The 22,566-nt window shown below is 39.7% G+C and overlaps 1 protein-coding gene and 1 long non-coding RNA gene across 5 annotated transcripts; one reads left to right on the forward strand and one right to left on the reverse strand.

The window, feature by feature from the left end:
- Positions 1-1,284: 1,284 nt before the first annotated feature.
- Positions 1,285-4,796, reverse strand: LOC128020711 (uncharacterized). Its single transcript, XR_008185375.1, has 2 exons — positions 4,249-4,796; positions 1,285-4,034 (listed from the first exon to the last, which is right to left on the reverse strand). It is a non-coding gene; the product is annotated as an uncharacterized LOC128020711 (long non-coding RNA).
- On the forward strand, positions 2,464-21,436 carry setd1ba (SET domain containing 1B, histone lysine methyltransferase a). Of its 4 annotated transcripts, none has more exons than XM_052607332.1 (19): positions 2,464-3,003; positions 3,481-3,598; positions 5,718-5,869; positions 6,165-6,263; positions 6,533-6,803; positions 7,930-8,051; positions 8,675-9,715; positions 13,276-14,022; positions 14,686-14,865; positions 14,953-15,046; positions 15,207-15,409; positions 15,534-15,615; positions 15,716-16,093; positions 16,186-17,549; positions 17,988-18,164; positions 18,272-18,397; positions 18,504-18,623; positions 18,702-18,839; positions 18,926-21,436. In XM_052607332.1, the coding sequence occupies exons 3-19, from the start codon at positions 5,732-5,734 to the stop codon at positions 19,097-19,099; spliced, it is 5,454 nt and encodes a 1,817-aa protein (XP_052463292.1). In that variant the 5' UTR covers positions 2,464-3,003; positions 3,481-3,598; positions 5,718-5,731; the 3' UTR covers positions 19,100-21,436. The 4 variants fall into 4 exon arrangements, with proteins under 4 accessions (XP_052463292.1, XP_052463293.1, XP_052463294.1 ...); XM_052607333.1 differs by lacking the exons at positions 2,464-3,003; positions 3,481-3,598 and adding an exon at positions 5,357-5,555 and having other exon boundaries at positions 16,186-16,638; positions 17,035-17,549; XM_052607334.1 differs by lacking the exons at positions 2,464-3,003; positions 3,481-3,598 and adding an exon at positions 5,357-5,555 and having other exon boundaries at positions 16,186-16,284; positions 17,035-17,549.
- Positions 21,437-22,566: the final 1,130 nt, after the last annotated feature.

The raw sequence follows: 22,566 nt of genomic DNA on the forward strand, positions 1-22,566 counted from the left end.
TTTTTTTTTCTACTTCAGTTAATCTTTATTATATTTCAGGTAACAAAAAAGTTTTTTTATGGTTTAAGTTTTAGTTTATGATGGCTATAATAAACCTGCCCATTACAAAATAAATAATCAATGTGTATAAATTTTAATTAACATGTACATATTTTAATATTTAATTGTTCTCTTTAATTTAAAATATTTTTGTATAAGAAGAATTATTATTAAAAACATTAAAAAGACTAGAGTTACAATGTCAAATGCAAAATGATTCAAATTCCCACTTAAAAAAGATTTGCATATATCATTTTGAGATAAACCTATATGAGACCATTTTGAATCATGTTTAGTAGCACATAAGTAACGCAAGTTTATGGGAATTGAATCCTTATACTTTATTTGTTATATTAATAATAATTATAATTATTATTATTGTCCTGGATAGCAAATCGTCAAAATAGCATTGCAGTTGTGCTAAAATGCTTAATTCAGCAACAGCTATGATGCAATAAACACCTGATTGTGTGTGTGTGTTGTCATTGTTAATCAATAAAGCTTAAAGTTCATGTCTCTTTACTCTTTATTCCCTTATTTTTTTTATTCTTAAATGACTTTAAATTGTCTGTCTTAACTTTTTTTTTATTATGAACACAACATAAACAATATAAATTAGCATATCAAGGACTGAATCTTCTAAAATGGCACTTAATCAGTCTGCTCAATTGTGACATCAATGAAAATGAATGGTCTTTAATATAAAACACGTTATATGAGAAGGCATGTAGAACCAGATAAAGGCTGTTGTTTAACAAAGCAAAACCTCATTCGAGTTTAACAACAAACACTTATTTAATTTGATCATTGGCCAATGGGTGTCAGTTAATGCACCCCCAACATCATCGCAGCCAATGAGAGACTCGCAAAAGGTTGTTGTTGTTGTTCTCCTCTCATTCCTCAACAGACAGGAGACGTCGTATTATGCCTGACTCTGACCATTTACTGTTTCCAGTGGCAACGGAGAGGAATTACTCAAAATAATTATAAAAACCCATCGTGCTCTCATAAAATCATTTATATGAATTTTAAGGTACATAAAAAAAGCATAATCTATTAATGAGGGACAAAAGCGGCCTACAGCAGCAGCGATAAACGGATAAACCGTTCCCCGCCACATGGCCCGTCCGGTTATAAAACAGTTCACTCACAGCAAAATAAAATAAAAATGTAGGCTACATGAATAAGTCAAGTAGGCGAATATGAAAAAGAAAAAAAAAAAGTCAATAAATACAAAGACATCAATGAATTTAAGAAGTTAGATTTATTGCAATATAAAACATTTAACTGAGTGCAACATATCTTTGTATATATATCATATATATACTTACCATATTATTAAATGTCACAATCCATCTTTATCTCAATTCTAAATAATAATAAAAAAGCTAAAGTGAAATGTTACAAAAAAAAATTGTCCATGGTGAGAAATGCAATTGCGAACCGTCGTCTGGATCGGTTGAGTGTTTCCTCAGATTTAAATTGGAATATTAGATTGAGGTATAAAAAAATAATAATATTACAGAGAATTTACACACGTTACTGTAATTAAAACCCTTTTGTAGGCTAATTTAGATTTCAGACGTCTCCTAGTCTTAATAAAAAAAAATCACATTAAATTATCAAAATATCACACATGAAAGAGTGCCTCAAGAATAAACTTTTCAAGAATGTCATTTTAAGAACTAAAAAGCTGACATAGGTTATATGATTAATGGCGAAGCTGAACGTCGTAATTTGTCGAGGATCCACTCCAGCTGTCCAGAGCACAAATGGAGCTTTTCGTACACTTCTGCATATCGGGTAACAGACAGAGACTGGTGTCGACCGAGATCTATGTACTTCTATCCTCGCGTCAGAAACAGCTTGCGTTCGCAGGTTTCGAAGATAAAGAGGATTTTCCTAATTAAACACAAGAGTGCCATAAAACGGCCTCATGACCCACTTCAGCCTTGGGCGGCTGCAAACGATGTAGTCTTCAGTCCTTTTTTCTGGAATGTTCGGACATCAGTCCTACTTTAGACTATGGCAGAGAGACAGAATCGTATTGATGTGCATGCAATAACAAGCGTGACTCCTCTAAAAGAGAAAGACAGATGGTACGTTTCCTTGCGCAACACCATTCTCTGGTTGATCAATTGAAATTGGCTTCGCGCACAAGGGGAAAGTGAAGAAGAATAAGAAAATACAAAATACAATGCTTGGGTTATAAATATGACCGTTCTCTACACATTTTAGAGTTGTTAAATACGCTAAATATACACAATTATAAAGTCATAAATTGTGCAAAACACGACAATCTGCATACCACATACCGGTATGTGTTGCAACAGTGTGGTTTATTCAGGAGAGGTCTGAGGAACCTAAGTAGTGCGCAATCCTGCATGCATCACGTCAAATGTTCCTCTGAATGGCTGGCGAATAAACTGCACCGAATGTTCTCGAAAGGGGGACGAGAGAGCGCACAGAGAACTGGATATTCCCTTTGTACTTGCTGATTGAAATGCCACACAGGGTTTGAGAGTCTCTCTCCGACCTTAAATGGTTAGGTTGGGTGCAGTGCAGTTATATCCAGAACCCGTGGCAAGCGTCCAGACTCCCAGATTACTGCTGTGTGTTTATGTGCTACAGGGTTTCCAGCGCTTTGCGCAGCAGCGGCGTCAAGGACGCGTTTTACACTCGAGAGATATTACTGCGAGTTTAGTGCAATATCCTCTGTTTTCAAACGGCGAGCCCCTCCGACCACATGTAGTCAGTTTGTGTTTGCAATGATTGTCACGTACAAAGACAGAATCATTTGAAAGAGCGACCGACAGCCTCGCCCATAAATGGCGCGGGCGGCAGCCTTTCTTCTCCACAATGATGTCCTTGTGAAGACGCCATGTTGAAAATGAGAACAACAGAGAAGCCATTAAACAGCAGGCTATTTCTGAGGTCGCATTGGACATGGGTCAGCAATGAGAGGTGTCTACAACAATGATTGTTTTTTTTTCTTCTTAGTTTTTTACCTTAATCTGTTTATTTTTTGACAATTATAATAAATCACAATATGAAAAACAATACTTTATATTTATAAAAATGAATTTTAAAGATAAATATGATTTTATTATTACCTGTTAAACAATGACAGAATATTCCCAATTCATTTTTTGTTTGTTTTTATCATAAAAGGTCGTATGAACTATTACCTTCGGAAAGAAAAATGATTTTTTTCTGTCTTCTGAATGATGATGAGTGATGAATGGGCGAGTTAATCTCTCTCGTCATTCTGTCTTCAGGAAGAGAAAGAGAGGGATTGTTTGCATATTACAATATCTAAAAGTGCCTCAAGATTTCCAGCAGCTCTACTCGTTGGAGACTGCGCAGATAGCTGTGTTAAATTGTGAATTATGTCGAAAAACGACGGCAGAAACATGGTTATTGTCGTTTTCTTCCTTTTAGGCGTTGCAACCCAACCCCCTCTTTAAAGCCAGTGTTAAAGGATCCGAAGATGGGAATGAAAACGTCCCTGTTTCTTCATCGTTTAGGCCTGATAGAATTATTTCAACAAAATGTTAAGGTAAATATCTCTGTTAGTGTTTTAATAATTATGTATGTTAATAGTCATATTTATACAGTACCTCTAGCGTGAACTGTACACTATGACACTAATAGTGTTATGAAATTAAAGTGTGCCCTTGGCGCAAGGTCAGATATACAGCGAGTGTTCACTTGCTGAAAATACTAATTGACAAAAGGGATTTCCATTCCATTGTAAAATCAGGAATACATTATTCCCAATAGAAACGTCATGAAAGAAAAGGGAATTCCACATATTTATTTAAACATAATCTTACTTTTAAAAATGTTTTTTGATAATAGTAATGTAGTGTTTTTTTTTTGAGGCGCAACCAGGATGAGCATTAAAACAACCACAAACCCCATCAATCATACCTGTGATTCAGCATTTTTGTAAAAGGCCAATCGTCCTTTTTCTCTATGGCCTGCTTTGTTTGCTGAAATGTGAGAAGCAATCAATTTAAATAGATAATTTAAAAAAGAACAGCATGCAACTGAATGTTCTGAAGACAAAGCTTTGCTGAAAACTGACACTTAGGGAGTACTAAAAATAAATACACATTCAGCCAGTTTAAATAAAATGCCTGTTAAATTAGCAATAATACATTTATTCTGCAGCTAAATAAGCAAAGACAATAAAGATAAACTTACTTATTGATTAATGCTTGGCCCTAAACAAGGCAGGGGCTTAAAAGCAGTTGGTAATTTTCATGTTTTTTTTCTCTCTTTCTCTTTTTACAGTCTAGTTAGTAGTAATATAATAATCAAATACAAAATGTTTATTCAGTAGCATTTTACTAAAGAATAAAATGCTGTTATATGGGTGTGCCATGACCTAGTTTGCTGGGACAAAGATGGTTTCCAGGAAGAGGAAAAAAGTACAAAAAAAAATGTCAAAGGGATATCATCCAACATTTCATCTTCCTTCTTCTCAGATCCTGTAAACAGAAACACTGTATGTATTAAATAGTCCATAAAAGGCTGATGAAATCAAGATTTAGATCCCTTTAGGAACAAAGGAAACCCATTTTGGCCATTGAGTCCCAATGTAGGAGAAAATGGCTGCGCCTGCATTCAGCCTTCTTTCTGCTCTCTGTAGGAAGAACTGAAGGCTGTGCTTCTAATAGCTGAATCTAGCCCGGTGCTTCAATCTGATTGGCTAGAGAGAGAGCTGCTGTTAACCAGCCAATTGCCCAAGCACCGCAGAATATCAAACAATGTTGGGAATGGTTGGAATTGAGAAATGTATCACAACTAATATTAGTACATAACATTAGATGTTAAAATAAAATAAAAAAACTTTTTTTGTTGCTTTGTTTATATAAGGTGGACCCTTGTGTAAGTGTATTTTACTGACACATTCTGAATGCAAGACTTAATTAAATATTCAGGAATAAATGATTAAATTAAAACAAAAACGCAGATCGTTTCTAAACCAAATCATTTGGGCTTCCAGCGCGTGTCCCAATTCAGTTTTAACAACCTTCCCCAGCGTCGCTCCTCCATGTCCATCTTGTATTTAACGTCCATGTAAATCTATCGTGCAGATTCAACGCGTTCAAAGCGTTGGTGTTTCTGTTCGAAATTCAACATATGTTCACTTCCTGCTCGTTTACCGCAGACAACTCCATTCGTATCATTCGTATGTGGTTTTGACGGTCAAATAAAAATTCTGTTTTGGGGTAACAATTAAAAAGAATAAATCGAAAGCGCGTGTCGAATGTGCCGGAAGGTTCAGATAGTGGTGTATTGTGGGAGAGACAGAAACCCCAGACTAGAGGCACACAATATGTGTTGGCTCGCAAAAAAGAGGCAGTATCCTTAAAATCATGTAATGTGATCGGCGAAACGTTCAAGATCTAGCCGTTTTATATACAACTACTCGATCGGACACAAGATGTCCAGACCTGGAGAAAGAAACAAACTAAATGAAGATCACGGTAAAAGACAGAGTTCAAGTAAGCTTTCTCTTTTTTTCTTCCTCTGTAATGTCTGTTTCGGGCACCGCTTCAAACCCCCCGTTTCTACAACGTAACGTTACTGATTGTGTGCAGATATCAACCTTTGCCATGTCAGGATTATGAAGCGTACTTTCTGTGTTTTTGTCATCTCTTCGTTAGGTTTGGCGAACGGAATGGAGAACAGCCATCCTATCTGCAGCTCGGGAGAGAAACGAAGTCATTGGAGAAGTTACAAGTTGATTATTGACCCAGCATTGAAAAAGGGATCGCACAAACTGTATCGCTACGATGGACAGACCTTCAACGTGCCGGTGAGCGAACTGAGCCGTTACAACGGCCAGAACCGGACACATCGACCCGCGAAGTGAATGGATCTAACGTTAACACACTCGCGTTGTAAACACCTGACACAGCACATCAAAGAGTTACACCGTTGCCAAACTTTCACGACTGACCACTCGTTTGAAAGCTAAACTAGTGAGAGACGAGCTCTCGCTGTACCGCGCCGGTTCTAGTGACAGTAGTGACATGCCGGGTTTGAGAGTGCTGTCTGTGAATACACTTCCACGCGTAAAGTGTTAATAAAAGTGCTTGTTTTGTTTGCAGAACCCCGGAATGCCACCCGTGGACATCGTCCGAGACCCGAGAATCGGTCGTCTGTGGACAAAGTACAAGGAGACTGATCTCCCGGTTCCTAAATTTAAGGTAGTTCAGTCACACCCCCTTGACACATGTGTCTATTTTTTAAGTAACGTTATGCCAACTTTAGGACGTTTGACGTTAACACAACGCTTCGTATACATCTAACGTATTGTTTGCTTTAGAATGTAAGAAAAAAGTGATTTAACGTTCTGTTTTCAGTTGTACTAGAGGCACGTGCAAACAGGGCATCAGATAACGGTTGGTCCGTTTTGAAGTAAATTCAAACAAACGTTCGTTTTTTTTAAAAAAAGCAACGTTTTTCTTTTCCTTAGATCGATGAGTGTTACATCGGTCGCGTGCCTCCAAAGGAGGTCACATTTGCCAAGCTCAACGACAACGTCAGAGAGGGATTCCTCACCGACATGTGCAAGAAGTTCGGCGAAATCGAGGAGGTGGAAATCCTGTACAACCCGAAGAACAAAAAACATCTCGGAATTGCTAAAGTTGTTTTCGGGACCGTCAAAGCGGCGAAGGATGCTGTGCAGAACTTGCACAACACGTCTGTCATGGGCAACATTATCCACGTGGAGCTGGACCCTAAAGGTAAGGATGCATTATGTGTTCAAATACTAAACTGGACATTTATAGCTTTAATATTATCAGAGGAATGTTGTCTGACCGAGTTACACTAAAATACCGCATGTGTTTGTATATTTGAATAGTTTGTTTGTGACATGAAGTCACGTGCGAACATTTACGTTGGTTGCTTGGTAACCACTAAACGTCAAGTGAGCGGATGAGGGATTAACTAATGTTTGCTTTGACGTTTTACGTGAAACGGAATCATTTTATCTATTAGTTGGATATTTAGCTATAGTTTGAAGCAAATTTGTCTTACCTCTAAAATATGTATGCAAGTATTGAGATGAAAAATGTATGTTTTAGAAAAATAGGAGGTGGTTAACCACAACTAAAGCGTAATTGTTGTACAAATGAAAATACTGGTAATGTTAAACCCTTCATTTAGAATATTTGCTGAAGGACAAGCACACTAAATCGTCGTTAACCTTGTAAAAGTGAGATCCTGAAGGCAGGATGACAGCTGTAGTGGGTCTCCCCTCTCTTAAAGAGACAGTACCATTTCATCTATTATTGTCATTGACTTGAATGCCAAGTGCATGCATTTCATGCATTATACTGTCATTTTCTTATTTGATGTGTATATGTAGATGATTTTTATGTATATAATATTATATATATATATATATATATAGATGTTAAAATAAATTTCACAATTTTAAGATACAAAATGTAACATTTTACAGACGTGGTACTTTATTTTCATGTGAGATTACTTTCCAATAGTATTTTGGCTGTTATATTTCTATTAATACTGACACAGATTATTTTTTCAGTTATGTTTTTGTGACAACAAAATGACTCTTTGTTATTGTATTCTTGCATTATTGAAAAATAATTTTCCTGTTTGACACTGCAAAACTGCTTTCACACAATCAGTATTGTATTAAGTGCTATACAAATAAAAGTGACTTGACAACTGAAAATGTAACAAATTTATGTTGGACAATATAAAACATTTCTTTCTTTCTTTCTTAGATTGTAATGCCACAAATATATATCATATGAATACTTCATTCAAATGTTGCCCACACTGTGTTTCATTAATTATGTTCATTGAAGAATTGTGTTCTCTCATCCATCTGTTCAGGTGAAAATCGCCTAAGGTACTTCCAGCGTCTGATCAATGGAAGTTATACTCCGCTCACTCTTCCAGTGGGTGGTGAAGAGGCCTGTGAAGTTTCTCCACGCAGCTTGGCTGAAGCCCTGCTGGTAAAAAACTAAACCAGATTATGCCATTAAATGTGACATTAATTAAAGAAAGTATCAGAATGTTTAAGATTGTACAGCAAAATAAAAAGTTAAAAACAGATCTTTTTACAGCTGCATGAAGAGAGCCAATATCAAAGCAGCTTTGTGTAGCTGGATTCATTTTATCGTAATGTGGAGTATTTAGATTTTTATCATGACAAGTCAATACATTTAAATGTCTGAATCTAGTTAACACGTAATTTTAGTGCAAAAGGTATTTTACATCAACACACTGTATAACATGCTGTCTCCAGCAGAAACATCTTTATCTCTAATCCAGTTTATCAGTTCAGCAGGTGGTTAAATGGACACAGACTGAAATGCACATAATAACTGCTACCAGCAGAGAGCTGCACGCTATTTCAACATGCACTTTGAACGGTCCCCCCTCAGTTATGGCCATTATCACACATTGCAGCCATTTGAAAACAGAGTGCATTAACTAATGTTTATACAGTGTATTTGATTAGTGTGTTAATTGTCAATGCCATTAGTAAAGGCCAAACCAGTGATTTTGTTTACAGAAAGTTTTCATTGTGATATTCAGAAATGCATTTAAGTTGGATGTTATTTTGTGTCCACAGCCCTTGCGAAGACTGTCCGAAGGCAGTTCTTCTGCAGTCGGAGGCACGGCCACACCGGGCGGCACCAACACACCCATATCCCTGGATACAGCCTACTCCAGCCTAAGGCAGGATACGCCCCAGTCCCAGGGTACCCCGCACACCCCGCGGCCATCAGGCACCCCGTTCTCTCAGGACTCCAGCTACTCCAGCAGGCAAGGCACTCCGGCATTCCAGTCGAACCGTGCTGAATCCTCGGGAGGCTACAAGTCGAGACGGCATGAAACTAAATTCCAGGATGCCTACAACCGAAGACCGGAGAGGCATTATGTCCATGGTACAGGAGGAGGGGTGCATCGTGGTAACGCAGAGCAATTGCCCAGTTTTAAGCAACATCAGCCCCCCGAGCCGCCGTCACCTGCTTTTGCGCACACGCCGCCGCCACCAGCCAGTGGAAATTTCAAGAATGCTTTCTCTCCTTATCAACCCCCAATTCCCCCAGTGTACCCTCACACAGAGCCTTCCTTCCACCAGCCTGTACAACGGGAAGTGGATTATAGGAGACCGCCTCAAGCCCCGCCTCCCCCGAGTACTGACTTCATGCCTGTCAGAGACGGGCCTGTAACACCGCCAATGCCCGAGCCGCCACCCCCTGCACCAGAATCCCAACCAGCCACACCTCCCCCCTCCACACCGGAGCTCTGCCCATCACTGGGCACCCCGACCCAGGACTCTGAGCGCAACAGCTTGGACTCGCGCATAGAAATGCTTCTTAAGCCCTTCCTGAATGAACGCGGAGACTCTGATGCTGAGGTGCGCATGGACGGGAGTCCGATTTCCTCATCATCCTCTCAGCTCTCCCCCATTCCACCCCAGCGGCCCTCACGCCCTTCTAGCACCGGCCTGGAGGACATCAGCCCAACGCCACTTCCTGATTCGGACGATGATGAACCTATTCTTGGTACTGCTTCCCTGTTGGCAAATTCAAGGGCTGTGTCGCCCTTCATGCACAGTAAAAGTGGGGCAGGAGAACCACGGACGCCCATCGACAAAATGGACACGGTAAGACCTGAGATATGATCTCTCTTTCCTGAACTTTACTGCCAAGTCACATACATTTATATAATGCTTGGGTGGGCAATATGCCAAAAATATCATATAAGAATTTTTTTCATTTTTTTTTTTTTTTTTTTTAATATCATGAATCATGATTTGATCATGATTCTTTGTCATGTTGGTTGTCTGAGCATTACAACCAAACTAATATCCCTATTATAAAGCATTTCTAGGTAACAAAATATAATAAAGAACGACAAATTTTTGGGCTAAGGTGAGCAAAGATAAAAAAATCTTTATTTTATCTACTATTAAAAAATTACGACAAAGATATGTTACAAATACATATACAAATAAAACAGTGCTTTATTTTATAGAAATGTAATGAACAAATATAAAATTAAACACTATATCAATTTATTATTATTAAAGCAAAGCAACTGTATTAAAGTTCTTCAGTCAAGAGTTCCGTATTTTCCCGACTATAAGGGCCCTGTGACTTATAGTCAGGTGCGACTTATTTATCAAAATTAATTTGACATGAACCAAGAGAAATTAACTAATACAAATGAACTAATAGAAAACATTACCGTCTCCAGCTGCGAGAGGGCGCTCTATGCTGCTCAGTGCTCCTGTAGTCTACAACTTAGCAGCATAGAGCGCCCTCTTGCAGCTGTAGACAGTAATGTTTTCTCTTGGTTCTGGTTCTAAATAAATGCGACTTATAGTCCAGTGCGACTTGTATATGTTTTTTTCCTCATCATGACGTATTTTTGGACTGATGCGACTTATACTCAGGTGCGACTTATAGTCCGAAAAATACGGTACTAAGTGATTTATTTTTATACCAACATTTACTCACTCAAAAGTTGTTTTGAACCTAAATGAGTTTTTTTTTTCTGCTGAACATAAATTCTATTTTGAAGAACATGAAAAAATAAAAAGAGTGGCGGGTCCGCAGTGACTTTCATAGTATTTTTCCTACTATCAAATTGAATGGGGACCAGCAGCTGTTTGGTTACCCACATTTTTTAATATTTCTTCTTTTTAATTCAGCACAATAAAGAAATAAATAAAGTTTTGGCACAACATTGGAGTGAATAAATAACGACAGAAATCAAATTTGAGGGTAAACCGTCCCTTTAATGACAGTCGGAAACATGTTTAGTACTGTCCCTGCACTTATCTAATATACAGACACGTATAAGATTTTCTTTTCACTTTCATTTTAGACATAACCAACTTAGTCTATATATAAACATTGTTTGTTTTGACAGTATTAGCACAAAAGCTAACTTAGTCCAATAAACAGGAGCTGTCTGTCATGGTTTTTAGTACGCTTGCTTCGGCTGTACCCCCTCAAAAAAGGACACGTCAGAATAGCGTTTGAATTAAATGTTAAACGGCTCTAAAGCAGATGCAAATAAAGTACTATATCTGAATTAACACTGATGTGAATGTTTGTCGCATTGTACAGTATCTTGAGACGGAGGCGCCAGAACTGCAGGTGATAGAATATGCACTGTAGCACAATACTACAATATTTCTTTAAAAGCAGATCATGGAGAAATTTTTATCATCCACGATCAAAAAGTTTCATATCACACACCCTTAATATAGTGCTTTATAAAATACAGATTGTTTCAAAAGAAGCTCCAGAATAATCAAACTGAAAGCGCATAAATGTTTTTGAATTATTGATTCAGTTTGTTCAGATGAAATGAACTGATTCGTAGGCCTCAATGATTCAGCTATTCAGTTTTTGTAATTAATTAATATATTTATGAAGCAAAATGTTCTGCTTACTTGTTCAATGAAATGCAGCTATGTTTTTGGCTTGTGCCAGATTGCAAAAATAAATTGTTGTCTGATATTTTACCATAGTATTTATAAATACAGTGATTTTTTTTTTAACCTCTAAATTGCTTTATTGTTGTTTGCTACTATTGGCTATTAGTTCGTAGTGTGTCTAACTACTCAGAGGCTTCTGATGTGGTATTAAATATGATATTATGAGTTGTATGGAGGGTTTCAGGACCCAGGAGAAATGTAAGCAGCAACTGCACTCATCTTCTTTTAAGGAGGCTCTTTCCCTTTTGTTTCACATTTCAGCAGTAGATGAAATTGTGCAATCTGGCTGCCGAAACAACATGTTTTTGCATTTTTTTTCCCCCCTTCAGAATCTCCAAGCATGTGTTTTTTTTTCTTCTTTTTTTTTTCTCTTTCATTTCAGATCTCCGTATGCTGTGTGGGGCTTGTTTAAACCCATAGGTTTAGCCAGGAGACTTCTTGGCATCACTGGTCATTTCTTTGTGTGCTTGAGATTTTGCCACTCTGCTGTCTGTAACATTTCAGCAGCATGTTGAAAAATTGAAAGTTTAGCCTGGTACAGTTCAAGTGCTACATGTTAATCCGTACAAAATAGGCTAAGCATTGCATTCCATAGAAAATCCTAGAATATTGGACATCTGCACAGCAGTAAGGACATAAGCGTTCAGTGCATAAGAAGGCTCTCTTTAAAATAATTTGTTTGCATTGTTTGCACAGTCCCCAGCTCTGTATGGCAAACCCAATGAAATCTTATCCTACTGTGGATGGCGCTTACAAGCAACACACTTTCACTTCCTCTTACCGTAGTTTAAGACAAGAAAAAATAAACAGCCGTTAGCTCACTTTTGTGCTTTGCTTCCTGCTTGAAAGCTGGACCATCAGGAAAGTGCTGTTCTTATTGAATCTCCAAAACCATAATTCAGCAAGAGCTGTGCCATATGTGAAAGTGTTTGGGTTCCTACATTCAAGCGACTTACAGTGATTGTTTCAAGAGAATATTATTACTGTGTTAGGGTTAGTGATTTAAGGAAAATATAAATAAAATTTTGATGCATAAATAGTCCTGTATCATTTGTGTTGTGAACAAGTCATGCAGTTCTAGGTGATCTGATTGACAATTTTCATTGGAAAACAAACATCTTAAGTAGTGGTACTTTTGCTTTATTAAAAAAAAACAACAACAAAAAAAAAACCTTTTGTTTATTTGTCACAGTGTTGTAATTATTACAGTTGGTAAATTATTGAAATAAAGCTGAAGTAAATAAAAATGTTTAATATTAGATGACCAACCTAAACTTAAAATAACATAACACAAATGTTATTTTACAAAAACTAAAACTGAAATCATTAAAGATAATAAATGATATTGAAATAAATAAAATGATATTGAAATAAATAAAAAGCATTTATCAAAATGACCAAAACTAAAAATTGTAAAAATAAACTGAAAATATAAAAATAAAAGCTAATTCAAAACATGAGTAAATACGTAAATAATACTAAAATAACACTTACTTATAAGTTAATTTATCAAGGACTCAATATTATGCTCACTAAGAGCAATAGAACTTCATTAGAACTTTGTCTAGATCAGGTTAAAAAAGGGGGGGTTAAGAAATTGATCTGTTCGTAGTTGCACAAGGCCAGAGGCAATACAGGCCAATAGATAGTGTTTATAATCAAATGCAACTGATGTTGGCAAATGTATTAATTCATTAATTTATTTATTTACACAGGGCCATCAGTCATCAGGTGAAGACATGGAGATTTCCGATGATGAGATGCCTGGCACACCGAATGCTAGTGGGGATTGTGAAAGCATTGTGGTCAACTCTGCGATGTCTCCAATGCAGACCATTTCCATGCCCCCGCCAGGGTTTCCCCCACTGCCTCCTCCACAGGCTGGCTTCCCACTGCAACTACCTCCTCTTCCAACTGTACCACACCTGACTGGCCCACCTGGCGTGGTCCCCCATCCGATGCTACACCCGTTGCACCCTTATCCCCCTGGCATGATGCCCATTATGCAGATGGACCTGATGAGCTCCTTAACTCAGTGGGGAAGCGTTCACATGTCCTTCCAGATGCAGACTCAGATGTTAAGTCGCATGGCACAAAGCCAGCGGCCATACCCTTACCCTCACTTCATCAGCGGGGCTGCTGCAAGCGCCAGCGCTGCTGCCGCCATGCAGTTTGGAGGCCCATATCCGCCTTTGTCTATGGTTGGTGCGCCTGCAAGCACTGTGGGTCAGGAGCAGCCCTGGCATCTAACCAACATGCCCAAGTTCAACCCTGCTGTTCCCCCTCCAGGCTATGAGCCCCAAAAGGAAGACCCACACAAAGCCACTGTGGATGCAGTGCTTACGCTTATTGTCAAGGAGCTGAAGTCCATTATGAAGAGAGATCTCAACCGCAAGATGGTGGAGGTGGTGGCCTTCAGGGCGTTTGATGAGTGGTGGGACAAACAGGAGCGTTCGGCTAAGGTAAGTGACATTCTATAAACTCAGGCTTGTTTTAAATGTTACATGATACTTGTTGCTGAATGTGTAAATAGTTCTTCAAATAAATAATAACAAATGCAGTAAATTTGCTTTTCAAGCTCTTTAAGTCCTGCCAGATACAAAATCAGTGTCAAGTCATAAATATAATTTCCATTTAAATGGCTGCTTGTTCAGTTCAAATTGAGTACATCATGGTACATTCATCCTTAATGATTCTGAACTGCACTGACATAATGCAAAATGAAATGCGTCAAACCCAACTCTGGCTGAAAAATGTTATTAATGTCATGTCTGTGTTTGATCAAAACAGTGTTTTAGCTTTCAATAATAATGCATTAATAAATAATAATAATATTATGATTGTGTCAAGTTAATATAATAATATTACATTTCCTAAAACCTTCCTGGGATGGGTTGATAAATTGATATTTAATCTGCAGATAGCAGTAGACAAACATGGACAGCTTAAAATTATCCCTAACTTATGTTATCTTGCTCTTAATCAAATGTTAGCTGATTCCATACCTGAATTTTCCAAGAAGTTTTGAAACAATTAGTCAAAAAGAAAACCCCAGTTTATTAACCTGAGGTCATGTAATTATACTAACAGAATTATTTGTTGTTGTCATGTTTCTGCACCTGCAGGCTACGATTACACCTGTGAAGACAGGTGAGGGCAAAGATGACGAAAAAGAACGGGCCAAACCCAAAGAGACTATATCCTCTAGCTTACTGGAAAACTGGAACAAAGTTGAGGGTATGGGATTCGAGGGAATGGGTCTCGGCATAGGCCTGCGTGGTGCCATCCGGTTACCATCCTTCAAGGTACCAAACTATCACCAAGTGTATTTGTTAGTTTGCTATTATAATCTTAAAGTTGCTCATTATCAATTGCTACTCATTTGTTTGCAGGTTAAGAGGAAACAGCCCCCTGAACCAACATCTTCCACTGACAATAAGAGGGTGCGACCATCCACACCTGTCGATGATGAGCTGGAAGATGAAGGTGTGTGCTTGACATACTTGCTCAGTTTATCAGATTTCTGATCTTTAAACTAAAACATGGACCACTTACTCAAACTGAAAAACTGTTGGCTTTAAAGTGACAATGCTTTACACGGTCTCATGCCATTTCCGTAAACTAACATGGTAAGGTCGGTTCTCAGAATCAGAAAGAACAGATCTTCACACAGACGGATCCAGAACGGATGGCGGTGGTTCTTCTGCAAAGCGAAGGCCAGCCAGACCTCTGGAGCTGGACAGCGAAGGCGAAGAGGAGGAGGAAACTTCTGGCAAAGAGGAGTCATCACCTTCAGATCATGAAGAGGAGCCAGTGGAAGATGCCTCTGAGAGGTTGTCCTCTGGCATGGTGAGCACCAATTCACTGTATTTCTTAGCAAACCTTAATCAAGTGTAGGTATTAAGCTTTATGTACAGTGTACTATATATGTTCTATGCACTTATTTGAGCCTAATGTAAACATGCCTTCTTAGGTTATGGAGGATGGGGAAGATGATGAAAAGAAGAGCGAATCAGACTCCAGTGAGAGTGAATCATCTGACTCATCAGATGATGGTAATGAGTTTAATGGCTTGAGGTTGATAAATATTGTGCTCTTGTGGTCGCTGTAATTGGTGTGAGGTAATGACCTTCACTAATCCCCCCCCCCCCCCAGAATCTTCTAGCTTATCCTCCTCGTCCAAATCTGGTTCTGGTTCCTCTGGGAGCCAGAGCTCGTCTGACTACGAATCAAGTTCAGAGGAGGAAGAGGAGGAAGAAGAAGAACAGGTAGAGGGAATAGAGGATGAAGATGAAGCCGATGCACAAACCTCATCGTCGTCCTCATCTTCCACATCCTCATCTTCTGAAGAGGAGGATGCTGACGTAAAAGCTCCCAGTACCCCCACAGGACCACCACTAGAAGAGGAACCAAATGAGTTGGGCAGGCTGGAAGCGTTAGATGAGCCAGAGATCGATCACAAGCATACTGCGGTGAGCTCGATCAAGTCTGGAGTTGAAGACGTGTGGCCCCCATCACCCAAAGGACTGCCAGGTCAGTGTCCTGACTGTATTATTTAGCCTGATGTTCCTGTGGCAGTTGAGTATTCTGTGTTGAAGTCATAATTGGTTGTCATCTCTTTTCAGCCGATAAACCCGACGTAGATTTGGCCATCAGTGTTCCAGTGTCCAAAGCTGAAGCCACACTGGAGGATGTCGGTAGCTTGCGGCCAGCCACTCCAACAGGTTCGTTTGCAGACAGTGATCTGGACTCCCAACCAAAGATCCCTGTAGAAGACTTTCCCCGTACCCCTGGGCGGGTTGGCCCAGTTTCCCTAGAATCAGAAGCCGCAATCCCTCATTCTCTTCCTACGCCCTCAATGCACCTTCCATTTCCCTCCAATCATGCTCTTGAAGCTCGATCCTTTCTGCCGCCTCCTGAAGCTTTGCCGGATATACCTGTCCGTGGGCGGTTGCCTACGGAAGAGGACATCCCACGCACACCGGGGAGAGATCTTATGGACAGATCCCGGGGCTTGGGCAAGTCTCAAAGCACTGATACAGTTCCAGTCACACCAGGTAGCGATACGCCACTAACAGGTAACAGCTTGAGCTCGCCGCATAATCACGGCAGCCCTTTCTCTTACCCTGCTCAATCCCCTGTCCTCAGCGCTGGTATCCCTCGGACTCCGGGTAGAGACCTTACTTTCGCCCCAGCTTTCCCTGATTCTGCTGCTTTATCTGCAGGCCTTCCCATTCACAGGAAGGCCTCGTCAGAGAGCTTGGAGGAGAAGTCTCTCTTTAAAGAACCTCTACTTAGCGCCTCTCCTCAGGCCAGCCTACCTAACAATGCAGTTTCTTCCCCATTCCCTGGTCCTTCCCTTCCTGCTGCTTCACTTCAGGAGCCACCTCTGCCTCCCCAAGGCTCCTCTCCCACTTCTGTAGAGACTTCCTCTTCTGCTGCTCCAAAAGACCTACCTGTTCCTGTGCCCTTAGATACTACACCAAGCAAGAGAAAACTAGGACGCCCCAAGTCTAAAAAGGGACCTGTGACCACGCCTTCAGATTCTGAAGAGCCTTCAGCTCCAATGGTGGCCTCTTTACCTCCAGATCTACCAGTAAACAACCTGTACCCAGAACACCCTTCAGAGACCTTCAAAAGAGAAGATGGTGACTCCAGAGCCTTGGAAGAAGAGAATAACCAAACCCAGACGGTCATACCTGAGCTAGAAGACAGGTTGCTTTACGTCGAGGAACCTATTCAGAAGACGCGCCGACAGAGACGGGGCTGGCAAGAGTTGTTGTTGTCCATGCACTCCCCCGTGTCATCACCGGCCCACACCAGCTTCTTACCCCGCTCAGAATTTGAGGAGATGACCATCTTATATGACATCTGGAATTTTGGCATTGATGAGGAGGACATCTCCTACCTTAAGATAACTTATGACAAGATGCTGCAGCAGGACAATGGCAACGACTGGCTCAACGACACCCTCTGGGTCCACCATCCTCATATCCTTTACTGCTACAATGTTAAGGTGCAGTCACAAGTGAAATTTAGCGAACAAGAGAGATCCATTGTTTTATCAATGACAATGACTTTTTAAGGGTAAAATCCTGTTAAAGTGGCCGTTGGTAACATCTGTGACCCTAATGGCAGCAAATGGAATTACATTTGAATAAACAATGGAAGAGTAATTTCTTCCTTTTTCAGTTTAGTTTGGTGCAGCTAGGGCTCCTTGTGGCTCCAAATGGAATGGTGTAATTGAATTGCAGTTCTTGATTTGTCTACAACTCGAATAGAACACCAGTGTTCACATTTTTGGAACTGTCTTACTCGTTGACTATTGTGTTAAATTTTTTTTATTAATTGCTAGTATTTGTAGACCTGTGATGTGGAAACGTATCTGTGCATGTAAAGAAAGCTGTATTTCCTTGACTCCTCTGAACCTACCAACATGGGCAGCACATCAGGGCTGAAAAAGAAGCGGAAAGAGGATGGTATACGCGACCATGTCACCGGCTGTGCCCGCAGCGAGGGCTACTACAAAATCGACAAGAAAGACAAAATGAAGTACTTGAAAAGCTCACACCTGCAGTCCGAAGAGCCTGATGTGGACACTCAGGTGGGCCACAGGGATAAAATACTGGAGTTTACTCACAATCAATACTTCATTAAGCTGGTTTGCTGAAGGTCTTGATCTTGATTGTGTTTTTGTGTGATTTCTCACAGGGGAAGAGTATTCCAGCACAGCCCCAAGTGTCCACTAGGGCAGGTTCAGAGCGGCGGTCTGAACAGCGCCGCCTGCTGTCATCCTTCAGCTGCGACAGTGACCTCCTCAAGTTCAACCAGCTCAAGGTAGGACAAGCAAAACCCAGCTATTCACGTCTTGCATATCCTACAAAACAGCACCATTCAAAATATGAGCCAAGTCCGAATCTAATGAGTCACAACTTATCCACAGTTCCGTAAAAAGAAAATCCGGTTCTGTAAAAGTCACATTCATGACTGGGGATTGTTCGCCATGGAACCTATTGCTGCTGATGAGATGGTTATCGAATATGTTGGCCAGAATATCCGACAGGTGAGCATGAAGCTAACCAAACTCTCAGCATCACTGCTTTTTGGCCGGGCTGTTTGTAATTTCCTCGTCTCTTTGCAGGTTATCGCAGACATGCGAGAGAAGCGCTATGAGGAAAAGGGCATCGGCAGTAGCTACATGTTCCGTGTGGATCACGATACCATTATAGATGCAACCAAATGTGGCAACTTTGCTCGCTTCATCAATCACAGTTGCAATGTGAGTTTGCTTGGACGTTTTTTTTGACAAAAGGTTATTTTGAAGCCAAAAATCATATTAATGGTGTCCTACTTTGTGTTTCCCAGCCAAACTGTTATGCCAAGGTCATCACTGTGGAGTCACAGAAAAAGATCGTCATCTACTCCCGGCAGCCAATAAATGTTAACGAGGAGATCACCTACGACTACAAGTTCCCCATCGAGGACGAGAAGATACCGTGCCTCTGTGGTGCAGAAAACTGCAGGGGAACCTTAAACTAACCCCAGCATATAGGTGAGAACTTAAAAACATGCACTGCCCAACAACAAGCCCAGACGCCCCATCTTCTGGAGCTACAGAGGAAATAGTGGGTAAAATCCAACACATCCACTGGATACATCGTGCAGCTAAGTGTCTGGGACTTCTTTTTTTACTTTTTCATGATTGTTTACAAATTACAGGTGCTCTTTCAAGCATAAAAAAAAAGTTTTCTGCCACTCTTCCATTGACCTCTTTGGAAATGGACTTATTTCCCCCCCAAATGTTTGGGCGCTGATTTTGTTGTCTGCCCATTTGGCACAGTTTGTCTTTGCCGTGGAGCTCCTGCTCCTCGTCAGTCCCCTTTTCTTCTGCAGTTTGGTTATGGAGAGACCTCCCCGTCCATGAACTTGGACCCCAAACACTTTAAGCTGCTCACGTCTGTTCCACAGGCACAAAATTCAGTTTTAAAAAGCTCCTATCACGTTTTTTTTTTTAACTTGCATGAAGTTGGACTTCACTGTATCGTGCCCTCAAGGTTTAGCATTCATTGTGACACTAACCATTGTTGGGGTAATTGGGTGAATTGTCTTTAGTTTGCAGAACATTCAACAAAAGCACACCTGCGCCGGCCACAAAACAAATCAGAAGAAAAGGTCCACAGCTCAGGCAAATTTACACAAAGCGAAACGCTCCTACGATATTTCAGCCAGCGCTGCACCTATGTGGCAGGTTACTGACTGGACAATTTTTAATGGATAAAAGCAAATCATACAATACACTACACTTTATTCTTTCATTTATTCAAGCCATTTTTAGTCATCTCTGTGATCTTTGGATTTGAGCATGTCTGCTGCCCTCTAGCTTTTGTAAAATGCAAAGACAGAAAGCTGCTGGTCTTCAATCAGATTCCACTTTAAAGCTGTACAGCTTAGTATTAACTCTGTGTTCGTCATGTCAGCTCACTCTTTTAGCAGATAAACATGCAGAGGTCCAATTAGGTTCATGCATATTCAGGCACTAGTGCTGAATTTTCTATTATGGAGCGAATCTCACCATGATGCTGCTATTCTGCAAACGTATGTTCCTAATTTTCTCCACCAGTTCACTTTAAGATGGCGAAATCCACCTGCACTGGTTTCAGCATGGGTTTTCATAGTATTTGGAGTTCTTTGTGAGTGCTGTAACTGGCGCACAGCACTGATGCTTTACAAAAGGGTTGCCCTGACACCAATTCAACGAATAAATCTAGTCTAAGTACATGCACCGATGTTTAGGATCAGACCCTGGAGTATTAGGTCCGTCGACCTGAAACCGCCAGCAGTGGACGCAGAAAATCAAGTACAGAGTTCAATAGAGTGCCAAATGTGTACTTTAATGTGTCACGGCTCTAAAGGCAAACCTTCTTCCATTTGTCTCCTCCTATGTGTGTGTGTGTTTCAAGTTCACTGGTACTTCGAGCGACCCGCTTGGGGTCTTTCTGCATTTTGCTCAGTATTTAACCATCAAAAAGTTTGAAAACTATTATAGCCTCATTCAGCCAAATTTCGCTTCGAAAGCGGAAGACTTTCTGATCTGCAAGGCAACATGGTCACTGTGCTTTTCTTTGTGATTTGGTTATGTTAATAAATGCACTAGAGGCTTCTAACCTCCCATCAGGCCAAATGGCTCTCACAAGAACAAGCTATGAAACGTGTCCTTTAACATGAGTTCACTCACAGGGTAAGGTCTCCCCTTTTTTGTTATTTTTCTTTTTAAATATGTTTATATTGTACAGGAAAATAATGGTTTGTATTGAGGAATGAGGCTTTTTTTATCATGATGGGGAGTGATGATGCATCGTTCTGCTTTTATGAGCGACAAATGGAGTATTTAAAATGAATATTTTTCAGGGATCATTATATGAAAAAAGGGGTTGAATAGCTAATTTAAAGAAAATGATGCATCTTGTACATAAAACCGATTTGTACTTCCTTTTGAAAGATTGTTTCTTGTAGAAACGTCTTTTTCTGCCCATTTTCCTTTGGATTCTTATGTGTAAATACTTTAAACTGTGAATATATAAATATAAATATATATATTTTTGTTCCTGAGGATTTGCTACAGCGTCACAGCTCAGAAAGGTCTATCTGACAGTGAGTACAGAGAGCTGGTGGCAGTATTTTCAGCTTGTGTCAAGCTTTATTTTTTATTTTTGGTTGTAAATTCTATGAAAATCTGTTTGCAGTGTGGGGGAAAAAGCATTATCATTCAGAAATGGCAAGGGAGATTGGTAAAATTGACATTTTTCTCCCTGTCTATTTATTATACCACAAATGTATGGAGAAAGATCATGAAAAAATAAAGGATTTTTTTTTCAACCGCCTTGTTGTGGAACTAATCTTTTCATCATGACATCAAGTTTATAATTCTGGATGTTTTATCCGGGCGAGTTGCTGTGTACAGAGTTACCAGAAGCAGGATTGCGAAAGTGAGTTTAATAACAATTAATAACTGAACATATGTGAGTCAGTAGGAGGTCTAAAGCACACTGGGGTCTCACCATCTGCCTTTCATATTGCCTCTTTACATATTTACTCTTTACGGTTAGTAAAGACTCGGCTATTGTTTGTAATGTATTTAGCTTCTACTTGCAGGGTTTAACCAAAATAAATTTGCGTCATCTGAAAAAAAAAAACCACAAGTAGATTCATTAACAAGTTTAATTGTCAGTTTATTTATAGATTTATTTTGACGCGCGTTGGCCTTTGCCATTTAATTTAACATTTAATGATTCTTGTTAAATTACATTATCTTGTAAATTGTTACTAATTAAGCTAAGAACTGTCATTTATAGGCAAGTAGTCGTTGGTGAGGTCCACTTCAGAACGTCAGGCTGAAACAGCAGAGAATGAGCTCACTGGCCAGATTAGCAAAGCTAACCTCTACTTACCTGAGAGAGACGGACACGAGCAAGGGCTCTTTGTGTGAGTGAGCAGTGCCCCCAGTGAAAGGTAAGAGCACTACAATAATAATCGTGTTTTTGAGCTGGTCAAACCCAGCAAAACACACCGATAACAATTTCATTTCAACACTTTATCATTTATAAAAGAGCACTTTGCACTTGAGTCAAACTATTGCTTGCTCTGCTATTGTATATACATCAAATAGTTTGTCTCCTGAGGTACGTTTGTATTTTTCACATAACTTATTCATTGGTTTATCTATATACAGTAGGTGTGCATACTTTAAGGTCACAAACTGCCCTTGAAATTTAGAAATAGAAAATTTCCCTTACCTGCCTTGGTGAGCAGAAGCGGCTTTTTTCATAAATCACTCCCAAACCTTTCAATGATAGTACATGAATGGTTTTGTTTTCAGACACAGTTTTATTTTGTGTTTATTGCAATGACATTTTAAAGTGTCTAAATTCATTCTGGGGACACTGAATATAAAATATAGTTTGTATGAAACAATCTCGTCACAACTGTGAAGCAGTAAATCCTATATT

The sequence above is a fragment of the Carassius gibelio genome, chromosome A10, assembly GCF_023724105.1.
Source record: "Carassius gibelio isolate Cgi1373 ecotype wild population from Czech Republic chromosome A10, carGib1.2-hapl.c, whole genome shotgun sequence".
Classification (NCBI taxonomy): Eukaryota; Metazoa; Chordata; class Actinopteri; order Cypriniformes; family Cyprinidae; genus Carassius; species Carassius gibelio.

Coding starts and splice junctions, on each gene's coding strand:
- setd1ba (XM_052607331.1), top strand. CDS start 5,495: ATGTCCAGACCTGGAGAAAGAAACAAACTAAATGAAGATCACGGTAAA. Junction 9,716..13,275: donor CCATCGACAAAATGGACACG/GTAAGACCTGAG, acceptor TTATTTACACAG/GGCCATCAGTCATCAGGTGA. Junction 18,840..18,925: donor TCATCAATCACAGTTGCAAT/GTGAGTTTGCTT, acceptor TGTGTTTCCCAG/CCAAACTGTTATGCCAAGGT.